Source organism: Vicia villosa, unplaced genomic scaffold, assembly GCF_029867415.1.
Source record: "Vicia villosa cultivar HV-30 ecotype Madison, WI unplaced genomic scaffold, Vvil1.0 ctg.001648F_1_1_3, whole genome shotgun sequence".
NCBI classification, from domain to species: Eukaryota; Viridiplantae; Streptophyta; class Magnoliopsida; order Fabales; family Fabaceae; genus Vicia; species Vicia villosa.
In genome coordinates, this window is record NW_026705684.1 from 38,498 (window position 1) to 64,828 (window position 26,331).

Here is a 26,331-nt window from a genome sequence, read left to right on the forward strand (position 1 = left end):
TGGTTCACTAAAATAGCAAATGTTTAGAGACTAAAATTACAACTTCTAAGTTAATATTCATCAAAATTATTAAAATTGTAATAATAACTATTTAATTAGTGTATCAATGGATCTTTTGGGTTTGGGTTGGGTTTTACCCAAAACCCAATTTTTTTAATGGATTTTTTAGTTCTAAAACACGAAAATTATACCCTGTACCCCTACGTTTATCCCAATACCCCTACAAAAAAACAATTCGGACAAATTTACCCCTGTATAAATAGTAAAAATTACAAAAATTTTCACTTTTTCACTCATTTTCACGGTTACACAGCGTTTGAGAAGAGGGAATTTTTTTGAGCCAAAACCGGATAACCCAGCCTCGTCAGTTCCGGTTCACATTTCATTTTAAAAAGTAAGTTTTTCAAAAAAAATTCTCAGCCGGATAACCCAGCTATGGGGTTTCCGGTTCTGTTCGTTTTCTTCCGTTACCAGCCGGATAACCCAATGATGGGGTTTCCGGTTCCTTTTTTCTCAGCCGGATAACCCAACAATGGGGTTTCCGGTTCTTCTTGCCCTCAGCCAGATAACCCACCATTGGGGTATCCGGTTCCTTTTTTTTTTTAGTTATTTTTTTTTGTTTTTAATATCATATATTATTTTTAATAACATTTTATTTAATTGTTAACTATTTTATTTTTTATTTTTTAGTGGTTCGAAGAAGAGGAGGTGCGATCGACGGAATGCGTCAAAGAGGAAGACAACGTCGAGAGGCTGATGGCGAGGGACAGCAGGGAGCTGCTCCTGAGGTTGGTCCGCAGCATCCGGCATTTCCCGGAGGACCTACTGATACATCTTTATTGGTTAGATATCAGAGGCACGTTGCCTGTCATTTATGGTTGGGCGAGGTACGTAAATATTTTCTTAAATATTTTTTTAAATTACATGTACTTATATATTAACATATATTACAAATTATTTTCAGGAGAGACGACCAAAGCCGACCTTAAAGGTTGCTGCACATGGAAGCAAATTAATAGGATGGGTTCTGGCAATGCTCCCAAGGCAGATGGAAAATTGGTTAGTTGCATCTGGCCTGTCATCTTTGCAGCATACTAGTTTGGCCAGGGTAGATACGCATCTATTATCTGCTTTTGTTGAGAGATGGCATCCTGAAACATCGTCATTTCATATGCCGTTCGGCGAGATGACCATCACGCTAAACGATGTTTCTTGTCTTCTTCATGTACCGATTAGGGGCCAGCTGGTTGACCCCGATGTTGTTGTCACCGATTATGATGCTATCCATCTAGCTGTTGAGTTGTTTGGTGTTTCGCTGAGTGATGCAACTACAGAGGCTTCTGCTGTAAGGGGTCCTTACTATAAATTGGATTGGTTGAAGCAAGTTTTTGAGCAACAAAGAGCTGCGAATAACTTTACAGGCGCTATGAGAGCATACATGATGTTGCTATTAGGTTGTACCATTCTTGCCGACAAGACTTTTACTCTTGTCGAGGCAAAATATCTTCCACTTTTGAGAGATTTGGATACTTGTGGAAGCTATTGCTGGGGGGCAGCTGCACTGGTTACTCTGTACAGATACTTAGGGGATGCCTCATTTTATTCATGCAAGCAGCTTGGCGGTTATGCCTCTCTTCTTCAGGTTTAAAATTTTACTTATTATTTAATTATACTTAATATCTAATATTTTAGTTTAATTTAGTTTATTATAATTTAGTTTAATTTATAATAGTAACTTTTACTTTTGTTTCAGTGTTGGATTCACGAGTACTTTCCAACTGTTGGAAAGAGAGGTACTTCTGGGTTATGTGGCATTGATAGTCCGATGGCTAGGGCGATGAAATGGGAATATAGGCAGGGGACGCAAAAAGTGGCTGACATCCGAGCTGTGTTAGATCAGTTGACTCCTCACGATATTGTCTGGCGCCCTTTTGAGGATCATCGGGTGCACCGTCCTTTTGATGATATCTGTTTGTATCGGGGTGGTTTGAAGTGGTTTGGTACTGTAGTTCTATATTTACCTGACAGATGCTTGCGTCAGTTTGGATACAGACAGTACATACCGACTGCTCCTCCTACTGTAGTTCCATTCATTTGTGACAGGTGGAAACGGGAATCCTTCATTCATGTTTACCTGCACATAAAATAAATATCAGAAAAAGTCAAATAGTGATTGAATGTACCAAAATTGTGTTACTAATTACCTGAACCCAATGATTTCCATTGACAAATCCGATGCAGTAAATGGATGCATTAGGTGAATGTGCACTCGTCATAGGAAAGTAACTCAAACTAGGGTGACCTAAAGAGACGAGAACAATGTTATACCGATTAGCTATTACATAGCCTAACTCAGGTAACGTCATCCATTTATTTGGTGGTTGTTGTCCTAAAGTTTCTATCACCAACGATGATCTCACTGTTGGAAGGCGTTCACCAAATAAATCCTCATACAACTTGCTTCTAGGACCTATAATTTCTTTCTCCAAATCCCGACGAACCATTAACCATCCATCTGTGCCATAACCATGCAAAGATGCAATGGCTCTAAACTCACAATTTCCATCATCTCTTACATCAACAATGTCATCAATAAATGGTCTGATGTAATCTGGAAATTGTACAATGTATTTATCAAATTCTCTATTTTTTGAGGTTTGGGATAGTTGTGAATATAACCTCTTTGAAGATTTTTGAGAACTCAAATGTGCTTGATCAACATACTCATATCCTGAAGGATCATGATAAACATCATATCCCACAGGTCTCTTCCCTTTTTTCTTAACCCCTCCTTTGGTTTTAATTTTTTCAGGCGGTGGACACATCTTTGTTGTAGTTGGATAAGCAATCTCACACACTCTGCTTTTTAATGCTCTTTTTCCGACAACATCTAATGACCTCCACATTTTCCAAATTTCATCGATTGCATTTGTCATGTCTATTTCTGATCCATCATCTGCATCTATATCTTGATTTCCTTCCATACTTAGTTTCCTCCAATGAATATGAATAGCCTCAATTGGTATCGCATCACCACTCAATGTATATCTCCCTAACTCACAAGCACATGGTAACCCATATACTTTTCTATGAGTACATCCGCACTTTTGCGTATCGGTACCCACCATGTCAATCCTCAACCACTCTTCAGCAATCTGCCTCAATGCAGCTCTTGATACTGAACCACGCAAATTTGAATAAAAAGGACTAGTATGTGCATGCTCAACTTCATAAAAACTCTTCTGAAATGAAGCTCTAATGTTGCCCACTTGTATCTTGATATTGTCATTCATAGCCTCCCAACATTTGCATAAATCACCTAAGCTATTCTCTAACATTTGCTTAAGTTTTCAATGCGCAGACTCCGCCCTTTAAATAAAACAAAACAACTAATTATCTGTAATATTAATATAAAGAAACAATGTCGATAAAATCACATAAACATACCTATTTGTTGTGGTGTTGCCCAAATGTAACACTTGATTGATCCATGCTTCGACAAATCGATGTCTGTGCGGTGTCAACCATGTGTCATTCACATAATCAATAAAACCTTTGGAGTCAACACATGCATCCTCAAGTTGTTTCAACCGTTGATGGTACTCCATATCATCACTAGCCTTTATCAGTTCAAACCACATTTTCTCCACTGTTTCTCGCATATCATCCACAACATGTTCCTTACACTTTAATTTCACGTTTTTGTTGATGTGAAATCGACAAAGCAAATTAGTTGTCTTTGGAAATACTGTTTCAATGGCTTTCATTAAGGCAAGATCTCTATCAGTCAAGATTACTTGAGGACAATTATCCTGCTTGATAAACAACTGTTTCAACTTATCCAATACCCAACAAAAAGTCCTTGTCTGCTCAGATTCCATATAGGCAAATGCAACAGCAAATGTTAATTTAGTTGATGTCATACCAACTATTTCAAACAACGGTTGCCTGTACTTGTTTGTCTTGTATGTGCAGTCCATAATCAATACAATAGGAAACATATTCAACAACTTCACTGATTCTGGATGTGCCCAAAAAATATCTCTCACAACTTCTGACTCATCCTTTTTCCTACTCCAGTAAACATAACCTGATTCTTCAACCAACTTGAGCAATTTGTGCATTTCTGTTCTAGGACCCCTTATGTCTTTTTGTATCTTACTCTTATGTTTGTATATTTGCGTGATCCGAGTGACATTCTCCGGGTCACGCTCTTGCAATGACAATAATATGTGTCTTGGTGGAACATGGCGTTTTGTCAAATCAACAATATGTTGCTTATCATCTGTATTTAGTCGACTTACGAAAGCATGACCTTCAAATCTATCAGGTAAGCCGTGGTTGTGTACTCTGCATTTTACATCGATCTTCCATCCAGAACCATCTTTCGACGGTGTTGACCTAATTTTGAAAGGACAACCACATCTCTTACTAGCACTTTGGGTTTCGCTATATGTTTTTTTGTATTTTCCACCTCTATCACAACCAAATACTAATTTATCACTTCTTCCTCGCTTGCCTGTTTTGATATCTGAACGAGCTATTATAACTGTCACTTTATTCCTGATTCCAACGTCCTTAATCCAACTTATCGCCTCTTCTCTTGTAGCAAATTTTTGACCAGTTACAAAAATATCAGTTGTATCCACACATGTTTGAGTTACATCGCATTTCTTCAAAGGAGGATCCACACCTAAATATATATAATTAATTTAGTTTAATATATAATTAAAAAAATTAAAAAATTAAAATTAAAGTAATTTAAAAAAAAAACGAATTTTTTTTTGAAAAACAAGAACCGGAATACCCACAAAGGGGATATCCGGTTGGGACACACAACAAACCGGAATACCCATCCCTGGGATATCCGGTTGATGAAAGTTGAAAAAAACAAACCGGATCACCCACCCTTGGGTTGTCCGCTTTTTTATTACACTAACCGGAATACTGCATGTTTGGTTATCCGGTTCAGGCAACGTAACAGTCTCCAAGTCTCTCCCCACCGTCGGTACAAACAGTAACAATGAAAAAATAAAAAGTTAAAAGTAAAAAAGGATAAAATTGGAATTTTTAAAAAATTGTAGGGGTATTGGGATAAACGTAGGGGTACGGGGTATAATTTTCCTAAAACGCATATCCACCTAATTACCCGACCTAATCCACTTTTGTGGATTTTTTTGGATTGATTTGATTGGGTTTTGTGGGTTGACCCAAACCATCTAATAATTCCATCAAATTCTGAATTACAAATTTCAAAATTTAAATTTAAACCAATTTCATAATTCCATCAAATTTACAACAAATTCCACATCACACTAAAGACAAAAACGGAAAAACATTCTCAAGGCTCATCCATTTGGTTTCAACAGTTTGCACCTGATTTCTTCATCAGGTCTCACGCGGTTTGCACGATTCTAATTTCAATAAACTTTTGCTCATGACTCACTCTCTATTTCACTCCCTATTCTACCCTCAATTCACACTATATAACACCCCATAACAGATCAAGATGGAGGAGGAAGAAATGAGTATTAAAACTCTGCTAAAATTTAACCGAAAAGGCTTCCTCCATGTAAATCGTTCATCACCAAACCGATCGATCACCTAAACAACTTAGTTCAGCTTCATAACTTCATCCAACCTTCATACACAATCCTCATCAACAATCCTTCCAAAACTTTATTACCGCATCCAATTTCCATCATCATTCAATACATCTCAACTTAACCAGAGTCTCTCAAATCTGTTGGTAATCCGTTCAATTTAACTCCATTGCCGTAAAAAAATTCTCCCAATTTCATTTGTTATCGTCTACATGTTGTTAATGTCTGATGTTTGTTGTGTCATTTTTTTTGCTTCGAAGTGATTACAGTGTTAATATGAGATATTATTTTAAAATTGTGTTTGATTGTTGGTTTATATGTTATCTTCTCATGTTATTGTGAAGAGTTTGTAAGATAAAGTGTAATTGAGATAGATGCAGAGATGGAGAAGAAGATGAAACATGGAGCGATGAAGTAAGGAAAGAGAGAGGGAGAAAGAGAAATTTCAGCGTGAAAAACAGAGTGGAGAAATCGTTGAAACAGGGGAGAGGAAGGAACGTAAATCGTGGAAACAAAAGGATAAAAACATAGGAGACCGAGTGAGAAAATATTTGAGGGAAGCAGACTCATTTTCTTTGAAAATTTCTTTAGCCACCTCCCTATGGGGGTCACCCCCAGCGAAAAACCCAAATTACCTCTGCTTCGGAAATGAATTTCCGAAGCATTTTTTTTTAAAAAATTTCCACAATTCGGAAGTGCATCTCCGAAAACACCTCATGGGGGGTGTTTTCAGAGATGAACTTCCAAAAACACCTTTGTTCAGATTTTGGGGGGTTTCGGAAATGAACTTCCGAATTATGCAGAAACTGTGTTTTTTTAATGATTTTGGAATTAAAGATAGACGGCAAATAAAATAATCGATATATAAACAGAAAATACTAATATACTAATATGATAAGAAAAGTGATATAAACAAACCGATCCGATCGAAATCCAAATAATAATAGTGTACGAAAGATACAATCCGAAAACAAAAAAAAATAAATTCGACCACTACTGGGTGTGCCTAAGCATCTCTATCCGCTGGCAGATCGGCAGGAGATCAATGGCGTGGTCATCCTCGGCCTGCTGTTTCTCTAGTATCTCCTCGTGTGCTGGCCTAGGAGCGCCGGGAGCGTCGGGTGTCAGCGGAGGATGTGACACCCGATAGAACCATGTGACGTACCCCTCCACACTGTGCCAGTCCTGGGTGACCCGCATGCGACGGTACTCCTCCGGTACCACATGATGCTCCCAATCGTCAAACATGGCAGTGAGCTGCACTCTGGTCACTGTGTCGGGAGCAGCCTCAAAGGGTGACCTGGGTCCAGGTGGTGCACGAAATAGCGGCTCAATATGGTGAACCGAATATGAGGCCCAAATGTCGTGGCGCACTCAAAGTCAGCAACTTCGGGCTCCATACCCAAATAGAGCACCATCCACTCAGTGGCTTCGACCCTCTGGATCCGGGAGTGGGTCAACAGTGGCCCCTGATCGGCAGATGGAGAAGACCCTGCACATCATGCAAGGTGATCGTCATCTCCCCAACCGGCAAGTGGAAAGAAGACGTCTCCTTGTGCCACCGCTTCACAAAAGCCCCCTGCATGCCGTGGCTGATGGTGGTGTACCCCGTCATGCAGAGCCCACTGAGCCCTGAACCTCTCACAGCGTCGTTAAACCACTCCACAGTCGGTTTAAACAGACTGAAAATCTTTCGGGCATGGTTCACCATTTTCAACGGATCTCTCTCCTGTTACAAAAAAACAAATAAAAAAGTATGTTACAAGTTAAATAGACGGTTAAATAGACGGTTAATAAAATATTGAATAAACGTCTAAATTATAAACGGGTAAATAATGTAGTCGGGCAAATTATAAAAAATACCACTCCCTCCTAGACCCGCCGAGCGACGTGGTCGCGGTAGGATATCAACACAGAAAGTCAATGGGCCATCCCGGGTAGCTGTCCTCCTGCTCATCCTCCTCCTCCCCGGGTGGAGGGTCAACATCCGGTACCCCCTCCGCCTCGTGGTATGGCACTGCCACCTCCTCCTCCTCTCGCTGGCGGGAAGAAGATACCCGAGCCAGCCTACTCCTAGATCCAGATGAGGAGGTACCCTCGCCCATCTCCACGGGAGCTCGCACACGTCGTCCCCGGCCCTGCCCCCGTCCCTGTGTCGACGCCAGCTGCGCCGCCGCCCGCTCGCGTCTAGCCGACGCAGTCTGGGTCTCTCTACCCTGTCTGATGCGTGCTGGTTGGTTGCCTGACATGTTCCTGAAAACAATTGAAATCGATTAATATGCGAGACAACAGAAAAACTAAAAAAAATTGAAATTCTGATACACTTCGGAAGTTCATTTCCGAAACTAGGAATGGAGGTGTTTTCGGAAATGAACTTCCGAAACACCCCTGCGCAGAAGTTCTCTGCAACCTCCAATGGCAGACCCCAAAATCCTAAATCAAAACTACTTTTATGCCTACTAAACAACCTAATATCAGTACCAACCTATCTTAATGTGATTTTTTCAATTTCTAAACACCCTAATAGAGTAATGAATAATGGATCTAAAAATTGAAATAAAATGATAAACTTACCAATTAGTGTTTGAGATTATTTAGGTTGAGATTGGAAGAAAACTTTGGCAATCTATTTGACTTCACACTTGCTTGTTGCAGAAATTTTGAAAGAGGATGAGTTTGGAAGAAGATTAGGGTATATGAATGGGGGAGGGGGGCTGTTTTGCTTAATCTGCAAAACGCCCAGTATTTCGGAAATGAACTTCCGAAATGCTATTTTCGAAAATGAACTTCCGAAATAAGACATTTTTTTCAGAAAAAAAGGCGCTTTCGGAGATGCATCTCTAAAAACACCTTTTTCTTGCATTTCGGAGATGCATTTCCGAAGTCAGGGGTAATTTGGGTTTTTCACCAGAGGTGGGCTAGAAGGTTGGGAGGTCTATAAAGAAATTTTCTTTTCTTTTAGCTTTAGGGTTTTTTAGTTTTAAGATGTCGTTGTGGGCTCAAGTAATGATCAGTCCCAATTCAAATTCTCCTTAAATTTCTTTATGGACCCCAACCTTCTTGGATACCCGCGGCGAAATTCTCAAAATTCCCCTATAATTCGGAAGTGCATCTCTGAAGTAAAAAAAAGTGATTTCGGAGATGCATCTCCAAAAACACCTTTTTTTTACTTAAAAAAATGATTTTGGAGATGCATCTTCGAAAACAACATTTCGGAGATGCATTTCTGAAAAACGCGCGTTTTACTGTTTAAACAAAACAGCCTCCCCCCATTTTCAGTTTACTCTAAACACCAAAATTTCTCAACCATTTGCGCCTACATACTCCAAAGGCTACTTCAAAACAACATCAAACTGCTCTCCAACCTTCAAAGAGTACTTCTAAAGCACCATCAACATCACTTCAAATTTGTAAGTTCTCACAACTTTAAATCTAGGATTGAAATCGATATTAGGGGTGTTAGAAATTAGTATAATGTAGTATGTTTAAGTTATTACATGCCACTGAGTATGTTTAGATAGGAAAAATTTGATTTTGAAGCACTTAGGGCAAGATGTGGAGGTTCTGCAAAAATGGAGTTCGCAGGGGGTTTTCGGAAGTGCATTTTTGAAAATACCCCCATTACCAATTTCGGAAATGCACTTCCGAAATGAACCTAGAATTGTTTTTTTCTTAATTATTTCGCCTTCTTACGGATTTCAATTTTTTCAGGAAAATAGCAGGCAACCCCGCACGACTTAGACAAGGCAGAGAAACCCAGACAGCGTCGGCTCAACACGAGCGGTCCTCATAGTTGGCATCGACACAGGGACGGGGTAGAGTAGGAGTATCCGTCCAGATGGATGAGGCTGGTTGCTCATCTGGATTGAGGAGTCGGCTGGCTCGGATGTCTTCTTCCCTCAGGAGGAGGTACGGGAGGATGAGGAGGAGGTGATATACGAGGAGGAGGAGATACCTGATACTAACCCTCCGCACGGGGAGGAGGAGGAAGAGGGTTACCGGGAGGGCCTCGGGACACTTCCTTGCTGATTTACTACCACGACCATGTCGCTCGACGTGTCTGGGAGGGAGAGGTATTTTTTAATTTAACCGACTTTATAATTGAACCGTTTTTTATTTAGTTTTTTATTCCACTCTGTCCTAACAGTCTAACTAACAATATTTTTTATTTTTGTTTTTGTTTTTGTTTTTGTTTTTGTTTTTGTTGTAACAGGAAAGCCCGACGATAAAATCCCTGAACCACACGCGGAAGATTTTTGATCTGTTTAAACCAGAGGCCCAGTGGTTCAATGATATGGTAGCAGGTTCCAAGCTCGGCGGGTTGTGCATTACCGAGTATACCACTATCAGCCACGGCATGCAGGGGGCTCTCGTGGAGCGGTGGCACAAGGAGAAGTCTTCTTTCCACTTTCCTGTTGGAGAGTTGACGATCACCTTGTACGATGTTCAGTGTCTGCTCCAACTGCCGATCAGAGGAAGGCTGCTGCATCATTTCCGGATACAGATGATTGAGGCGATTGAGTGGATGGTCGACTATCTGGGTATGGACCCAAACATGGCTGATTATGAGTGTCAGGCGACGAGTGGGGCCCATATCCAGTTCTCCAGCTTGATAGAGTTGTATGAGAACCACTTGGTGGCGGCGGAAGAGTCCGAGCAAGAGGGTGACAGGCTTTTTACAGAGTATCACTGTGCCTGCTCTCTACAGTGCTGGTTCATGTTCTTGGTAGACACTGCACTCTTTGTGGATAAGAGTGCAACCTACGTCGACATGACATATCTCCGCTACTTTATGGACCTGACTAGTGACTACCATTGACCAGTGGCACTAGGGGTCAGCTATTCCGGTATACCTATACCAGAAGCTTGATGAAGCCTCCAACTGGAGGACCAGGCAGTTGACTGGATATTCCACACTCCTGACGGTACGTTTCTTTTTAATTATTTCACATTTATTTATGGTTCATATTTATTTTTAACATATTATCGTATTTGTGTTTCAGGGTTGGATCATTTCGTACTTCCCCCGCATCCACGGCTTCACCATTGATCTTGCGTACACTAACGCCTTGCCCAGGGCCACCCGATCGTTCTCCAAAGGGGGAACAACACAGTGGCACCATATCGCGTGTACCTCGACCGCACAGCTCACGATGATATATGTTGGACGCCGTTCACCGACTACCGTGTTGTTGTCCCATTTGACCACATCGCGTTATACTCTGGATGGTTGGCATGTGGGGCTAACACCATGGTGAGGTATCTGCCTGAGTTTGCACGTGTGTAGATGATACCGAGGTCACCGTTTGAGGATGCTCCTGGAACAGTTACCCGAGTGGAGCTCACTGCTATATTTGAGGATTGGGTGCATCATTTGGTCCTGGAGGAGTATCGGCGTGTGCAAGCCACCTAGGAGAGGCATTGTGTATAGGGATACGTGACACGATTCTATCGGGTGTCACATCCTCTGATGACACCCGACGCTCTTGGAGATCCACCTAGGCCAACACACGAGGAGATCTTGGAAAACCAGCAGGCCGAGGATGACCATGCCACTGATCTCTTGTCAATATGCCAGCGGATAGAGATGCTTGGGCGGGACTCATTAGACCGAGGTATCATTGGGCACGGCGGTCCAGAGGCAATTGCCATCATGGAGAGGATTGTCGGTGACGCGGCCGGTGCGACGGCATATACCAGACAGAGAAGGTCCCAGAGAGTTAGGGTTAAGCATACTCAGTAGCTGGTTCCGGTTTATTTTTCATTGTTGACTTTATTGTATTTGATTTGTATTTTTTTGACATTTACGTATACTATTAGTTGTATATATAATATTAGTGTTTTATTCCAATTTGTGTGTTATGTTTAGTTTATATCAAACACTGTTTACTGCAAGCATTGTCGTTTAATTTAAAATACAGGAGTAACCATTGTTTAGAAAACAAAAAAATAACTTGCTGCATATTTCAGAGATGCATCTCCGAAACACCCAAAAATGTGAAAATGGTGTTTTCGGAGATGCATCTCCAGAAACCCCCCTAAATTGATGTTTTCGGAGATGCATCTCCGAATTCTGGAAAAATCTGGGGAAAAAATAATTCTGAGATGCATCTCCGAAGCAGTTTTTAGCTGGGGTTCTCCCCCTTGGGGGGTCTACAAAGAAATTGGCTTATACCATGAATCCAGATGAATCTACATGCCACCCCATAAATTATACTTGCTACCCCCCCATATTTTTTTAATCTCATTTTACTCTTATTGAAAAATGATGTATTACACACAATTTCTGGAAGAAACATCCGGTACAGCATATTGGAATTTTTCAGTTACATGGAATTTTTCGGTACACAATACCGGAAATTTACGTTGTTTTGAATTTTTCCGGTATACTGTAAATTTCACAAATTTCCGGTATACCGTAAATTTCACAATTTCCGGTGAGTATCGAAAATTTCAAATTAACTAAAATTTCCAGTACGTTTCAAATTTTGGTTTTTTCAACAGTTGAGATTTTGCCGACACTTTTGGAGGGTTCTGATTGCACCGACACATTTATGTGGTCTAGAATGCACCACCATTTGTATAAATACAATTGTTATGGTTATTGGTTATCTCAAGAAAATACCTCTTCCTCAGTATTTGATTAAAGTTTTTGTGTTTTTCAATGGCCGCAATCCTGCTGTTCAAACCAAGATTCTAGATGACACCGAATCCTTTGCCACATTGAAAGAAACGTTGATCAATTTGCTACCTAATTCTGATAACAAAAGGGTGACAAAGATCGAGTTCCGGGAGGACTGGATAGATACAAATGGAAGAGTGAAATACAACTTAATCGAGTTAAAGAATGATGAAGATGTGAAGGCCATGTGGAAATCATTTCGCCATAGACTAATTAAAGGTCTTATCGAATTGGATGCGCAGATCCAAAGATCTGTGGACGACATAATGAAATATATGGAACGTCCAGAGTCATCTGTTAGTGCCTAGGTTTTCATGTTTTGAAGTACTGTGAAGGATGATAGTTTTAGGATATGGATCAAAAAGAGGGGAAAAATGAACGACATGTTGAATTATAATTGATGAATAATAAGGTAAATATTGGTTGAAAAATGGGAATCCGTGTGAGTGTGGAATTGAGATTAGAGTGAGAAAGTGGCGAAGCTACGTTACCAATGAAAAGGAAGAAGATGAAGGAATCAGAATGGCAGAATTAGCGAGAGAGACAGGATTACGACGAGGGCGGGTGATGGTGATGATTTTGATGATAACCCACTTTTTGATGAATTATTACATTCGGTTTTTTTCAAACAAAACATTAAATGTAGTACGGTTTTTCCCTTTTTTAGACAAAATTAATAAATGTGTTCAACAACACAGCAAAACTTTTGTTTTGTTTTTTTTAAAAAAAAAAGTTATATTTTACATTTTTTTTAAATCGATGTAAATGTATCAAAATTTTATATAACCTTAAACAAATAAAATATATCAATCATTAGTTAGTTTAGTGTTGATTGGCGCTGGACTTATTAGGAAAGATTACATTTCGATCTTGCGCAATTGCTTATAACTAACGTATCTAGTTTATATATAAATCAAATACATCTATTAATCTATAAAGCAAAATTTGCTTATAATAATTAATGTATTTGGTCTATATATAAATCAAATACATCAATTAATATATAAAACAAAATTTGCTTATAATTTGTTACAAATGGATTAAGTATTAAACTTCCTACAATTTATATTTGAAATTGAGTACAATAAGTCTATATTTATAATTATGGGCACTTAAAATCATAGAGGTTCCTTATCTTTCTCTCTTTGATTCTGTCATACCCCAAAATTTTCCCTCCATATTTTAAGATATTTAAATCAAGTTAGTTTCCTCATATTCAAACATTTCACAAATTGCTCAAGATTACTTAAGGTTTCATCAAGCAAAAAAATTGTCCTGGGCGATAGGCCCATAACTAGGGTTTTGAACTACTCAAAGGAAACTGAACCTCCAAATACTCAAGTGGACTTTATGGTATCTCATATGCTTCAAAGTATCCTCATACTAAGTTCCAGGCCTTGAATCACAAGTTTGACTAGTTAATCAGTCAGTTGACCGACAGTCAACTTTGTCAGGCAAAGAGTCAGCTGTGGCCAACATACAGTCAAAACTCAAGATTTTTGGTCAACATCAACCATTTTAAGTAATATTAATCATTTGATCAAAGGTTGATCATGATTTCATCTCAAAACTCACCAAAATCAAAAGTTACTAAATTAGGGTTTTTGGTAATTTTTGAAGGAAAGTCAACCCAATTTTGACCAGGCATAACTTTCACATGTTTAATTAGAAATTGTCCAACCAAAGCTCATCTTAAAGGAAATTTCATTCTCTACAATTTTGTCTCACTAAGGACTTGGCCAAAAAATGCTTCATTTGAAATATAGGAGCCAAAACATTACAGGTCCTTCTAGAACATCTCCATAGGATAAAAATTGAGTGAGTTATGGTTGCTACAAGTTGGTCAAAATTGAGAAAATGCACAAAAGTCAAAGTAAGCAAATTTGAAAATTTGAACTTAGTGACCTATCTTTTAGGTTTCAAATATGTTCATGACACCATAAAGACCTCTAAGTCCATTCATGCCATGCCATAATTTTTATTTATATTTTATTTTGATTTTTTATTCAATTAAATTCAAAATAAATTAAATAAAATATAGGATAAATAAAATAAGGCATATGGCTTGGTGTGGATCTTCTAGAAGGCCCAAAGATATGCCTTGGAGCCAAAGAATTCGTGAAAGGCAAAGAGGAGGCAAATATTTCTGAAAAAGGAAGTTTTGAAAACATGTTTTGTTCAATATGGCAACATGTTAATCCACTTGATTTCTTTCCATTCTCTTACTCTAATTATCTCTCTTATAAGTACACAATAAGATCAGATCAAAAGGACACGAAATCCTAGCTCCCTAAACGCCTCTCAAATTTTCAAAAGTTCCAAGAACTAGGGCACGACACAATTTCTTTTTCAGTCACATTCAATCAACTCCAGCCATTCCAAATCGTTCCTGAGGTGATGTAGAGTAAGTGCGAACCAATGCATAAGCCCCATAACATGTGAACACCTATATCATATTGTTCATATTTATTCATGTTTCTTGAATTTCATAAATCATATTTTATCATGTTTTAACGCAAGATAACCATGTGTATGAGCTTCTGATGACATTTAGAAGAAGTTTGAACCCTTGGATCAAAGCTTTAATGCATGAATCGAACAACACCATGGTTAAGGCATATGAATTCTTGCTCTTCGTTTTGATATTTACAGGAGGTTTCATTGAAAACGGAGGCATATTCTTGATCAGGAGGAAATTTTAAGTGAATTTGGGTTATCTCTTTTTTTCGTTTGATCGTTTTTTTATGAGATTTGGATTTGCAGGTCTTTGCTACGAAAATGTCGTAGCTAATCGCCAAAATTCGTAGCTAAATTATGGCTACATGTTCAGGTCTTCTCTTTTTTGCAGGTTCGCTACGAATATTTCGTAGCTAAATCGCAGTTAACTCCTAGCTATTTTGTAGCTAATTACCAGCCCAGAAAAGCGTAGAAGACGATGACGTGGTGTTGCTTTGAATGCTTTTCATTTTTACTATATAGTTCTCTCTCTCTCTCTCCATTCCACTAACAACTAATACACATGGCGCAAGTGGTAGAGAGTGAAGGCTAGCATTCCCTTAAACCTGAGTTGCTGGAGTTGACTCATAGGCAGTTACACCATTGAGGTCTACAATTGCCTTAGCAACTTCAAAAATCACCATTTTTTACTTGTGGCCAAGGCAAATCTCAAGAAAATCATAGAAGGGGCATTTTCCTAATTATGTATTATTTCTTGACTAACTGATAACTTGCAGATAATTTATGCTACATAAAGATTATGCAAACAAATATCATCCCAGAGACTGTGTTCAAAGTAACTTCTATCATGATGACTATGTTTAAAGTAACTTCAAAAGACAATCACATACAACAAATGCAGACAGTTGTATATCCATAAAAAGTCAAAAACATATACAAAGTTTTCTAAAGTTGAGAACAGAACAATGTTCAAGATAACCGGTCTATAAAATGAGCGAAATTCATATTTATATATTTATTTTTTTAGGGAAAATGAAAAAAAATAACAAAAAGTTACCTCAAATGCACTGCAGGAGGTAGGTGGGTTTTTCTACAAGTCCTTGAGCTGCTTCAATAATGCGTTTTGAAGTCATGGATGAGACTTTGGATGCCTTTAAAGCCTTAATGTAAAAAAGACTTTAAATAAGTTTTTAGGTCAGATCAGATTTTTAAAAAGATAAAATAAAAAAATTAAATAAGCTTTTAGGTCCAATCAGTTTTTTTAAAAGGTCAAATCAGGAAAAAAAGAAAAAAAAAATTAATATCCAGGTTTAAGAAAAAATACAAAAAAACCAATTTTTCCGAAAATTTACCAAAGTGTCTAGATTTGGCAGCACACTCTGGGGTATGCGCCAAACCAAATGACGCATTGATTCACACTTTTGGTGAACTAGCCAAATCAAATGGCGTAAAGGTTGATGAAGATAGGGCAAGCCATATCAAATGGCACAAATATGTTGTTGTTTATACATAGGAGCCATCTGAAATGGTTCCTACGTGTTAGGGTTTTTTATTTAAAATACCCCATTTCGTTTAATTTCGCGCAAAGTTTTTGATTTCGGACTTTGATTTTCGTAAAATTGTTCGATATGCTGATTTCTTAAAATTATTATTAACCCTAATTAATGTTTGTGTTTTCGATTCCGCCGCTTAATAAAGTAGAGTTCATTGATTAAAAATATGTTACAAAGTCGATACATGAAGTTGATACATTATCGTAAAAATATGTTACAAAGTTGATTAAACATGCGATGAGGTTGTTCCACGACTAAGACATTTCTTTTTATTGTGCCCTAGTTGACGACAAATGCTACATTTTCTTTCCATTTTGTCATGCATATCCATTTTGGTTCGAATACGAGTACTGTTGGGGCGACCCTTTTTCATTCGTCGCATCGTGTCATTATGCCAAACTACCTCCCCATCATACCCAGGCCAGTAATCCTCCTTCGCTACCACTGGAAATGCCACACTGTGTATCTGGAGCAATGTCCCAGTCTTGTAAATTGGAGATAGTAGTGATAATGCGTCTCGGTGCGCAAATGCACGTGCTGCTATGACATGTGAGCAAGGCATACAAAATGCTTGAAACTTTCCACAGTCGCACCAATGATCATTTAGTAGAACCTGATATTGTTGTCTCGGCAATCCTTCATTATGGTCAATTGTTTCTCGAACACTGAAGGTGCGGTTGAATCGATCGAAAGCAGTTACATGATGACTATTGGCCTTCACTGATTGTTCTTTCATAAATTTCATGCAACTCTCGCTGAACAGTTGACCCGATTCTCTAACAGCACTCCACCTCTTAGCTCTTGTTGAGAATATCGAAGCCATCCTAAAGTAGGTTGCCTCCACCAGTGCAGTGATAGAAAGGTTTCGAATGCCCTTAAAAACACCATTCATATTCTACTAGATTTGTTGTCATGTGGTCCTATCGCACGCCATTTTCGTAAGCCCTGGTCAATTTCTCCCTGGAAAGGTTATCAATCCAACTTCCCGTATCCGGATTTGACAATACAATTTCACTCCGATAATGTTGGAATGTAGGTTGAGTTAATGCATATCCTGCATTGACCAGTGTTTTTCTGAGGTGCCTATCCTTAATCTCCCGCATGAAATTTTGGGCGATATGGCGAATACAGTATACATTTGTTGATGGTGGGTGTTGCCATCCGTTTGCTGGATTGTTGTAAGCACTTTCAATGGAAGCATGCCTATCAGAGATTAAACAAAGATCAGGTTGAGGAGCAACAAATTCTCAGATATTCCTTAGAAAAAAACTCCAACCTGCGGCAGTTTCACCTTCCACTATTGCGAATGCTACTAGAAATATATTGTTATTTCCATCTTGTGCAACAGCCATCAACATGGTTCCTTTGTATTTACCATATAACCAAGTTCCATCGATTTGCAGTATCGGTTTACAATATGCAAACCCTCGTATGCAAGGTTGGAAAGCCCAAAAAAGGCGATGGAAAATTCCATTTCCTTGGACACGGGTTCCATTCGGGGCATGCGCTGGCAATGTCTCTGGAATAGAAACGGTGTCAAGAGCATATGTTTGAAGCGCAGTTAGATTACATGGAAGAATTTTGTATGACTTCTCCCAATTGTTGTACACAATTTCAATGGCCTTTGTTTTCGCTATCCAAGCCTTTCTGTAGGATGGAGTGTAGTTGTATGATGTAGTGATATGCGAGATAATATTTTTCACCTTCAGAGACGGGTCACAGATGATAAGAGGCAAGATCTCCTGACAGATAAGATCATAACTAAGCTTCATATGATCTTGGGACATGTTGGAGTTGACACATGTGTGTTGTTGTGAAATCGACCCTATGACCCAGGCATCACTTCTCTTCATATACGAAGCACACAGTCTGAATGCACAATCAAGGTTTTTACAAATGATTATATACCTTTCTAGGTTCGAGCGGGCCACTTCAAAATCAACATTATTTGCCATGTGTCATTTTTTAATAGTTCTCAGACATGTCTCCTTATAAGGAAACTTATCTCCTTTCTTTAACACTTCATCACTTTGTATGTACGGGGTGAAGAAGATATCAGATGAAGGGATGGACTACACAAAGAATCTAAGGTCAAATATCACGATGTACCGCCAGCTTCTGGATCACTTACGACCGGAGGATGTATAATCTCTAATTCTTTCCTCTTTTCTCAATCCCTTTTTTTAACATATGACCGAAATAATTTATAAGTTTTATACATGGAGTTTATATGGCGACCATATTTGGAATGCGATCATGAACCTAGAGTTGAAGATGCCGCTGTTTGGACTGCAAAGACGATCATCATTCGGTACAACATCATCGAGATGCATCAAAGTGACCAGGTGAAACTCCATTTCGGGATGCATCAAGGTATCCCTGATCCTCCAACTGATTTGGGAGAATGGCACCTTAAACGAGTCAACCATCAATGGGATGTCCAAAATTGGAAGGATTTCGCTACCGAATGGCGCCAGATGTGGAAAGATCGTGCCCAACATACCCTCGACTTCCCTGTAAGTGATCATAAAATGAAACCATCACCACAATACATGAGTTGGTACATAACTGTTACCACCCCAGATTTATTTGTGGCTGACCCGTTCTACTTAATAGACCCCCGCCGTCAAAATTATATCATCCCACAACAACAACCTCAACAATAACAATACACACAACAACCACAATACACACAACAACATCAACAATACCCCTAATACCAATACCACTTCGAACAACAAAACTACCGACAATTAAACCCTTTCCAAACTCAGTCACAACCACTCTATCAACATGACAACCAACACCAACATGACAAATCATATCAGACCCATTTCCAACCACTTCTTCAACCTCGTTGTCAACCACCTCATCAAAGCCTTAGACACCCCTCCCTCTACCAAGAGGCAGGCTCCTCAAGGTCATTCAGCTAATACAACGAGGCTGGTTCATCAAGAATCTCACTAAGCCCCGACGATGGTCCAACTGATGAATATGACCCCCATGACCCATTAATATCACAATCATCTCACCACCGTACCCCATTTTGCTTTGCGACACCAACTAATCAATTTGGCTTTTTATCAAGGTAGTTCAAGTGCCGCTGAGTGCTACCAACCGGAATTCGTATCTCACCCTACTCCCCCACCACCATTTAGCACATTTGAGGGCTTGGGTAACTGACTTTACGACAATCGGCTTCCGGGACATTATGATGGCCTTGACGAATTCCTAGACAGTGACATCCGGGACAACACAATTCCAGGGCCATCTACACAAACGCAACATGAACCACAAAGGGGAATGGGAAGGGGTGGCCCTAGGGTTTGCGGCGGCAATACACGTCATTGACGTGTTACACAAGCACCTAGATGCGGAACGGAAGGGCGTTATGGTGATGACCGACACTAGAACTTTTTAAGTTTCTGTTTATCAGTTGTTGTTTCTGTTGTATTTTTGCGTTCAAATTAATAAAACTATTTATTTCCAGCTTTATTTATTTCAATCGTTGTTTCAATATTTGTTTCCGGTAGTCCAAATGGGTCTCTAATTATTATTTGTAATAAAAAAAAATACAAAACCCACATAGGCGTCATTTCAAATGGCTAACCTAATGTGGGTAACACTATTGCGCCATTTCATCTGGCGCATACACACTAGCATTACACTTTTGCGCCATTTAGTTTGGCGCATATTCCAGGGTGTACTGTCAAACATAGACAATTTGATAAATTTTCTGAAAAATTAATTTTTTTATTTTTTTTTTAAAATACGGTTATTTAAAAAAAAATCGAAAAAAAACAATAATAATTAGAGTGTCACGGATGTGTATTTATAAGGTTAATGATTGCTTGCTTATACTATGTCATCCTTTAGCATAACAGACACTTGAGAATCAAACACACGAATGCAAGAAAAAGATAGAGAAATTTCGAAACCACCAATAAAAACATGACACGTGTGATAACAACATGAGAAACTAAAGTCGTTGTGTTTCAGCAGATAGCGTTAGTTTGGAAACAGAATAGCAAAGCCCGCTTTCACTTTCCTCATGGCTCACATCTGCCAATGTCTGAGTCGACTGTTAACCTTCCGGCGAGACTCTCCGGTAACCATCTCCGGCAACCACCGTAAAACCGGTCAACAGTTTGTGGAGGAAGTTGTGTCACTAGCACACGGCCTTCTCCAGCTTGGCGTCTCACCCGGTGACGTTGTCGCCATCTCTGCTTACAACAGGTAGTATATAATCTACTCAATCTAGTTATTGATGCTAGTTCATTGTCAATGATTTTACGAATGGTGAATGAATTTGATTTTTTGTTTCAGTGATTGGTATTTGGAATGGTTATTAGCCATTGCGTTTGTTGGAGGAATTGCTGCTCCTTTGAACTATCGCTGGGTATGCAAATTTTCTGTACACATGAATGATTGCACTAATTTGTATTGTTTTTGTGGTTTGAAATGATTTTTTTTTTCTGTTGAAGAGTTTTGAAGAGGCGAGGTCTGCAATGGCTGTAGTGAAGCCAGTGATGTTAGTGATTGATGAGAGTTGCTATTCATGGTACTTCAAATTACAGCAATTTGATATTCAATCTTTGAAGTGGCGTGTTTTGTTGGATTCTCCTTCTTCAGATTTTGCAAAGAAATGGAATGGTAGGAATATTTGTGTGTATTTTTATTTACCGCCGCAACAAAACGGTATCAACATGTGCTGATGTCAATACCGTTATCACCGTATGAAGCATGGACTCCGACACAGACACTGCGACACGACACGACACGGACACTTCGACACTGATAATATCAAAAACTTAGGACACCGACACCGCTATATACTCCCTCCGTTCCTTTATAAGTGTCACTTTTGGCAAAAAAATTTGTTTCTATTTAATTGTCACTTTATAGGTATAAAGTCAATTATATCCCTACTTTTTTAATTGACACGTTAATTGAGGAGTGTTTATGAAAGAGAAATGATAAAGGTAAGGGTAAATTAGGAAAAGAGATGGAAATATTAGTTCTTTTTTGGTTGTCTTGGTAATCTAAATTTTGGCAAGTGTGACACTTAAAAAGGAACGGAGGGAACAAAAAAATAGTTTTAGCAAAAAGCTCTTCAACCAAGATAGTGGATTATTAGAGTTAGTTTTTCTATTATACCCTTATTTATTTTTCTCTTTATAAATAAATTCAATCATACACCCTCTTTTTCCAATGACTAATTGAAAAATTTAAGGTGGAGTTATTGAAAAAATAAGGGTATAAATGATAAATTATAACATTAAATTATAAAACGACACTTAAATAGGAAAAAAAAATTCTTCTAAAACGACACTTAAAAAGGAACAAAAAATTCTTCTAAAACAACACTTAAAAAGGAACGGAGGGAGTAGTATTTAAGCTTCAATTATCTATCTATTACTAAAAGTGTTAAGAATTCTCTTATAAAAATTAATATCTTTAATTTTTATTGATAATATTGTTTCAAACATGTCCGAAAGATATGCAAGGTATGTTGAAAACAAATATTTTTGAAAAACATTGTCCGAATTATTCGACACGTGTTGTATGAGTGTCATACGAATGTCCGACACTAATTTAAAGAGAATCGAACAATAAAAAATAATCTATTTTTTGAGAGACACTTGTCTGACTTTTCCGACACTTGTCTGACCTTTCCGACACGTGTCGTACAGGTGTCATACAAGTGTCGGACACCGACGCGTGTCGGACACCGCGACACGCTTACTCTTAGAGGTGTCCGTGCTTCATAGCGTTTTTATATTAAAGAAAAAATTATGGTTAATTCACATTGGGACGATTGTAATTAGCATCGCGACAACTGTACCGACCGAAATCACGAAAGCCTTTACGCGGCGACGCGAACATTTTTTTAAACCTTATACTAAAGTACGATTTATGTATAAAAGCTTTTATAAGCTTGAATAATAATTATAACTTATTGCTCTTGTTGTTTTGCAGTGTTGACTCCAGGAATACTTAAGAAGCATATAGTGAAACCTATAGAGTTTAATTACTCTTGGGCACCTGAAGGAGCTGTCATAATATGCTTTACTTCAGGTTCAACATTCTCACTTGATTGCCTCAAAAATAAAAACTTCTCACTTAGTTATTAAATCGAGATTCATATCCAGAAGAGGTGTGTATGGATTGAGTTCAGTTTTGTATTAAATCGAGATATGACTTGCATGTATTGTAAACTGATGCCATGTAGTAATGTACGATTTGTGTGAATTTTTGATAATAATGTACTTCCAAATTGCTGAAATTGTTATATGCTTGACTCTTAGGAACTACTGGAAAACCCAAGGGAGTGACAATAAGCCATGAAGCTTTAATCATACAGTCCCTAGCAAAGATTGCAATAGTTGGATATAGTGAAGATGATGTATGCCATTCCCCATTACATCCAGTTTATATTACTTATTGGTTTTCACCACTTACCATTATATCATAACATGATGAGGTTGTCAATATTAACTACTTACTTAGATTCTACTTACTTGCATGTTAAATTATAAACCAAGCTGAAACATTCAATCATCTAATTGATGTTTGAGTTCTCCATTTCTTTTCCATTTGTTCTCTAACAGGTTTATCTTCATACTGCTCCATTATGTCACATTGGTGGCTTGTCATCAGCAATGACCATGCTCATGGTTGGAGGTTGCCATATATTCATGCCAAAGTTTGATGCAGAATTAACTGTTGATGCCATAGAACAACATGCTGTCACATCTTTTATCACGGTTCCTGCCATGATGGCCAGTTTGATTTCTATTGTTAGGTATATTCTAGTTTCAAATGGGAAGAAAACTTTGTTTCTTTCTGAAACAAAAGTGGTCATATGATACAACATCTAAAATAATTTAATTTATAAAATAACCTACACTCTATCAAAAGGTTTCCTGATTTAGACTAAACAGTAAATAAAATATCCTAAAGTAGTGTTTACCATCATATATCAAGTCTTTATTTGATGTTTTGATATTTTTTAGGCACAAAGAAACATGGAAAGGGGGAGAATCTGTCAAGAAAATACTCAATGGGGGTGGAAGCCTCTCACTTGAGCTTATCAAAGACAGTAACATATTCTTCCAGAAAGCTAAGCTTATTTCAGCTTATGGTAAGTCTTTCTTAACCCAATCTTGCCTAGAAGAAATTTTTTTTACTAAAGTATGTTTGGATTAGTTTATTTGACCTTACTAGTGTTATTAGCACTTGTGGAACTGTTTGGAAGAGCTTGCGGATATAACTTATGACATGTCCCTGTGCTGTTTTCAGCTTATTTTCTTAAGCTATGTGGATTAGTTTATAAAAACAGCTTATAACTTTTATAAAAACAGTTCAACTTTATTTCATTTGTCTATAGAAATAGCGTGTATATAAGTACTTTAGCACATTTAAATTGCCATACTTTTACATGTAGCAAAGTGCTTCTGATCTCATTATCTGTGACGATTTTCATTTATTAAAGGGATGACAGAGGCATGCTCTTCAATGACATTCTTGACACTATACGATCCAATGCAAAAAACCACAAGCAATACTTTTCAAACATATGGTGAGGTAGAATCCAAACATCTTATTCACCAGCCACAAGGTGTTTGTGTTGGCAAGGCTGCACCTCATGTAGAGCTGAAGATATGTACAGATTCTTCGGGTGACACTGGAAGAATTTTAACTAGAGGACCACATTTAATGGTCAGGTATTGGGATCAAACTCTCACAAACTCATCTAATCGGAGGAATGAAGTATGGCTTGATACAGGTGACATTGGATCAATGGACTGTCATGGTAATTTGTGGCTCCTTGGACGTACAAATGGTCGCATCAAGAGTGGCGGGGAGAATATTTACCCTGAAGAGGTAGTAAACATGCACAACTGCAAAGATTAATAATTTATACCTTTGATTTGAGACCAAATGACTAAGACTAATTAGTGTGTAACACATTTAATGTATGATATCGGAACCACATTTCTTCTAAGCATGTTTTGGAGTTCATAATTTCTTCTTTTTTTATACTTAGTAAGTGCTTATCTTGTCTTGGTTTAAGGTTTTAGTTAAGTGTGGACATGTTATGTGTTTGTAGGTTGAGGCAATTCTACTAGGACATCCGGGGATTGCAAGTGTTGTTATTGTGGGAATTCCAGATGCTCGTTTCACAGAGTTGGTGACAGCATGTATCAAACCTAGTGAAAATTGGCAATGGTTAGAGCATTCTACTTCAAATGAAGAGTATCACTTATCTAAAAAGAATCTCCAACAATACTGTTTGGAAAATAGTTTAAGCAGGTTTGTATCCAAAAATTTACTCATGTTTGTTAAGCTAGATTTTAATTGAATTAACTTCTAGTTTGCTAAAACTTTTCAACTAAAATAAATTTGTACTTTCTCCATTCCAACATTTTAATAGTATAAGATTTTTACACACAGACTAAAAAACATCTAGGCATGCAATGGTGGTTTCAGGATACACATCTTGTTTTCTCCTTTCAGGTTTAAGATACCAAAGATATTTATTGAATGGAAGAAGCCTTTTCCAGTCACTACCACAGGAAAAATAAGAAGAGACCAAGTTAGAAAGGAGGTTGTGTCTGAGCTACAATCTTTGCATAGTAATCTTTGAAGGAAGTTTCTTTTCTCATCATGTTAAGGCCTTAGCACCCCAATTTGCTCTTGGTTGATAATTCAATTGAGGACATGCATTTTTGTGTAAAAATTTGTAATTGCATATTATTATTTTAATATATATTTTTAATTAAATATAGTATACTAAAATATTAAAACAAAAGAATAGTAATATAAAAACAAAATCCTCACAAGAAAGTTTTTAGCCTTGGCTTTTAAGAACTGGTGCATATTAGAAGGGATATGTAATGTATTAGTTAGGGGTTCTCCATACCAGGAGTCATTTGATAAATTAATTAACTCTCCACTTCCAAACACCAAGTGCTGTGATCCAGAATTTCCTGGTGTTTCTTCATCGATACCAATCCAAGTGATAGAGTAAATATGGTGGTTATTTGATTGGTTTATGATGCCTAATCACTCCACTTCTAAGAAATTCACATTTATTGTTTGATGTCGAATTCAGTGGCTGTTGTGACATCAACAAATCCTCAGTTCAAGCTAAGTATAAATCAGTGTCCCAGTATTGAAGTCGAAAGAACTTATATGAATAACATCTCATATGCTAATATAGTAGGTTCTTTGATGTATACTATGGTCTGAATTAAACCCGACATAGCATATGCAGTAGGTTTTGTAAGCAGGTACATGGCGAGTTCTGAAAAGGCTCATTGACAATCATTGAAGTGGATTCTAAGGTACATAAATGGGTCTCTCAACAGAGTCTTAATTTAGAGTCTGTGGTGAAAATAGTAAAGTAGTAATCCAAGGGTATGTCGATTCTGATTATGCAAGTTATATGGATTCTAGAAAATCTATTTCTGGATATGTGTTCACTATGTTTGGCACAACAATCAATTGGAAAGCAACACTTCAAAAGGTCGTTGCCTTATCAACTACTGAAGTAGAATATATCGCCCTCCCTGAAGTTGTGAAAGAAGCATTGTAGCTTGAAGGTTTTGCTAAAGAGTTGAAATTCCAAGGTCGAGTTATCACTGTTAAATGTGATAATCAAAGTGCAATACACATGTCGAATAATTCAGCCTATCATGAACGAACTAAGCACATCGATGTGAGGTTGCATTTCATCAGAGGGGTAATCGAGCGTGCAGAAGTCCAAGTGCTGATGGTTTCGACATATCAGAATGTTGCTGATATGATCACTAAGACCTTGCCAAGTTGCAAGTTTTTCCACTGTATGCAGTTGATAAAGTTGCAGGAAGAAAGCTAGTTTGTTCCCTTGATTTTATAGAATTTGTTCCAAAGTGGAGATTTGTGAGATATTGGATCGAACTCTAGTATGGTCGAAGGGTAGCTTCTTGGTTCGACAATTCGACAAGATCTTAGCATGTCGTCGAAGTCTGTTCACATGTTGTAGTCGAAG

General features: G+C 38.0%; 3 protein-coding genes across 3 annotated transcripts; 2 read left to right on the forward strand and 1 right to left on the reverse strand.

Annotated features, from left to right (window-relative positions):
* The first annotated feature begins 532 nt into the window (after window positions 1–532).
* Window positions 533–2,149, forward strand: LOC131636147 (protein MAIN-LIKE 1-like). The gene is made up of 4 exons (XM_058906805.1): window positions 533–581; window positions 691–887; window positions 965–1,642; window positions 1,754–2,149. The coding sequence occupies exons 1-4, from the start codon at window positions 533–535 to the stop codon at window positions 2,147–2,149; spliced, it is 1,320 nt and encodes a 439-aa protein (XP_058762788.1).
* A 13-nt stretch (window positions 2,150–2,162) lies between these two features.
* Window positions 2,163–3,338, reverse strand: LOC131636148 (uncharacterized). Its single transcript, XM_058906806.1, has one exon. It carries the CDS (start codon window positions 3,336–3,338, stop codon window positions 2,163–2,165), a length of 1,176 nt encoding a protein of 391 aa, XP_058762789.1.
* A 16,884-nt stretch (window positions 3,339–20,222) lies between these two features.
* Window positions 20,223–25,692, forward strand: LOC131636140 (2-succinylbenzoate--CoA ligase, chloroplastic/peroxisomal-like). The gene is made up of 10 exons (XM_058906795.1): window positions 20,223–20,531; window positions 20,622–20,694; window positions 20,780–20,948; window positions 22,275–22,373; window positions 22,604–22,701; window positions 22,907–23,100; window positions 23,312–23,439; window positions 23,791–24,182; window positions 24,409–24,611; window positions 24,816–25,692. The coding sequence occupies exons 1-10, from the start codon at window positions 20,347–20,349 to the stop codon at window positions 24,943–24,945; spliced, it is 1,671 nt and encodes a 556-aa protein (XP_058762778.1). The 5' UTR covers window positions 20,223–20,346; the 3' UTR covers window positions 24,946–25,692.
* The last annotated feature ends 639 nt before the right edge of the window (window positions 25,693–26,331 follow it).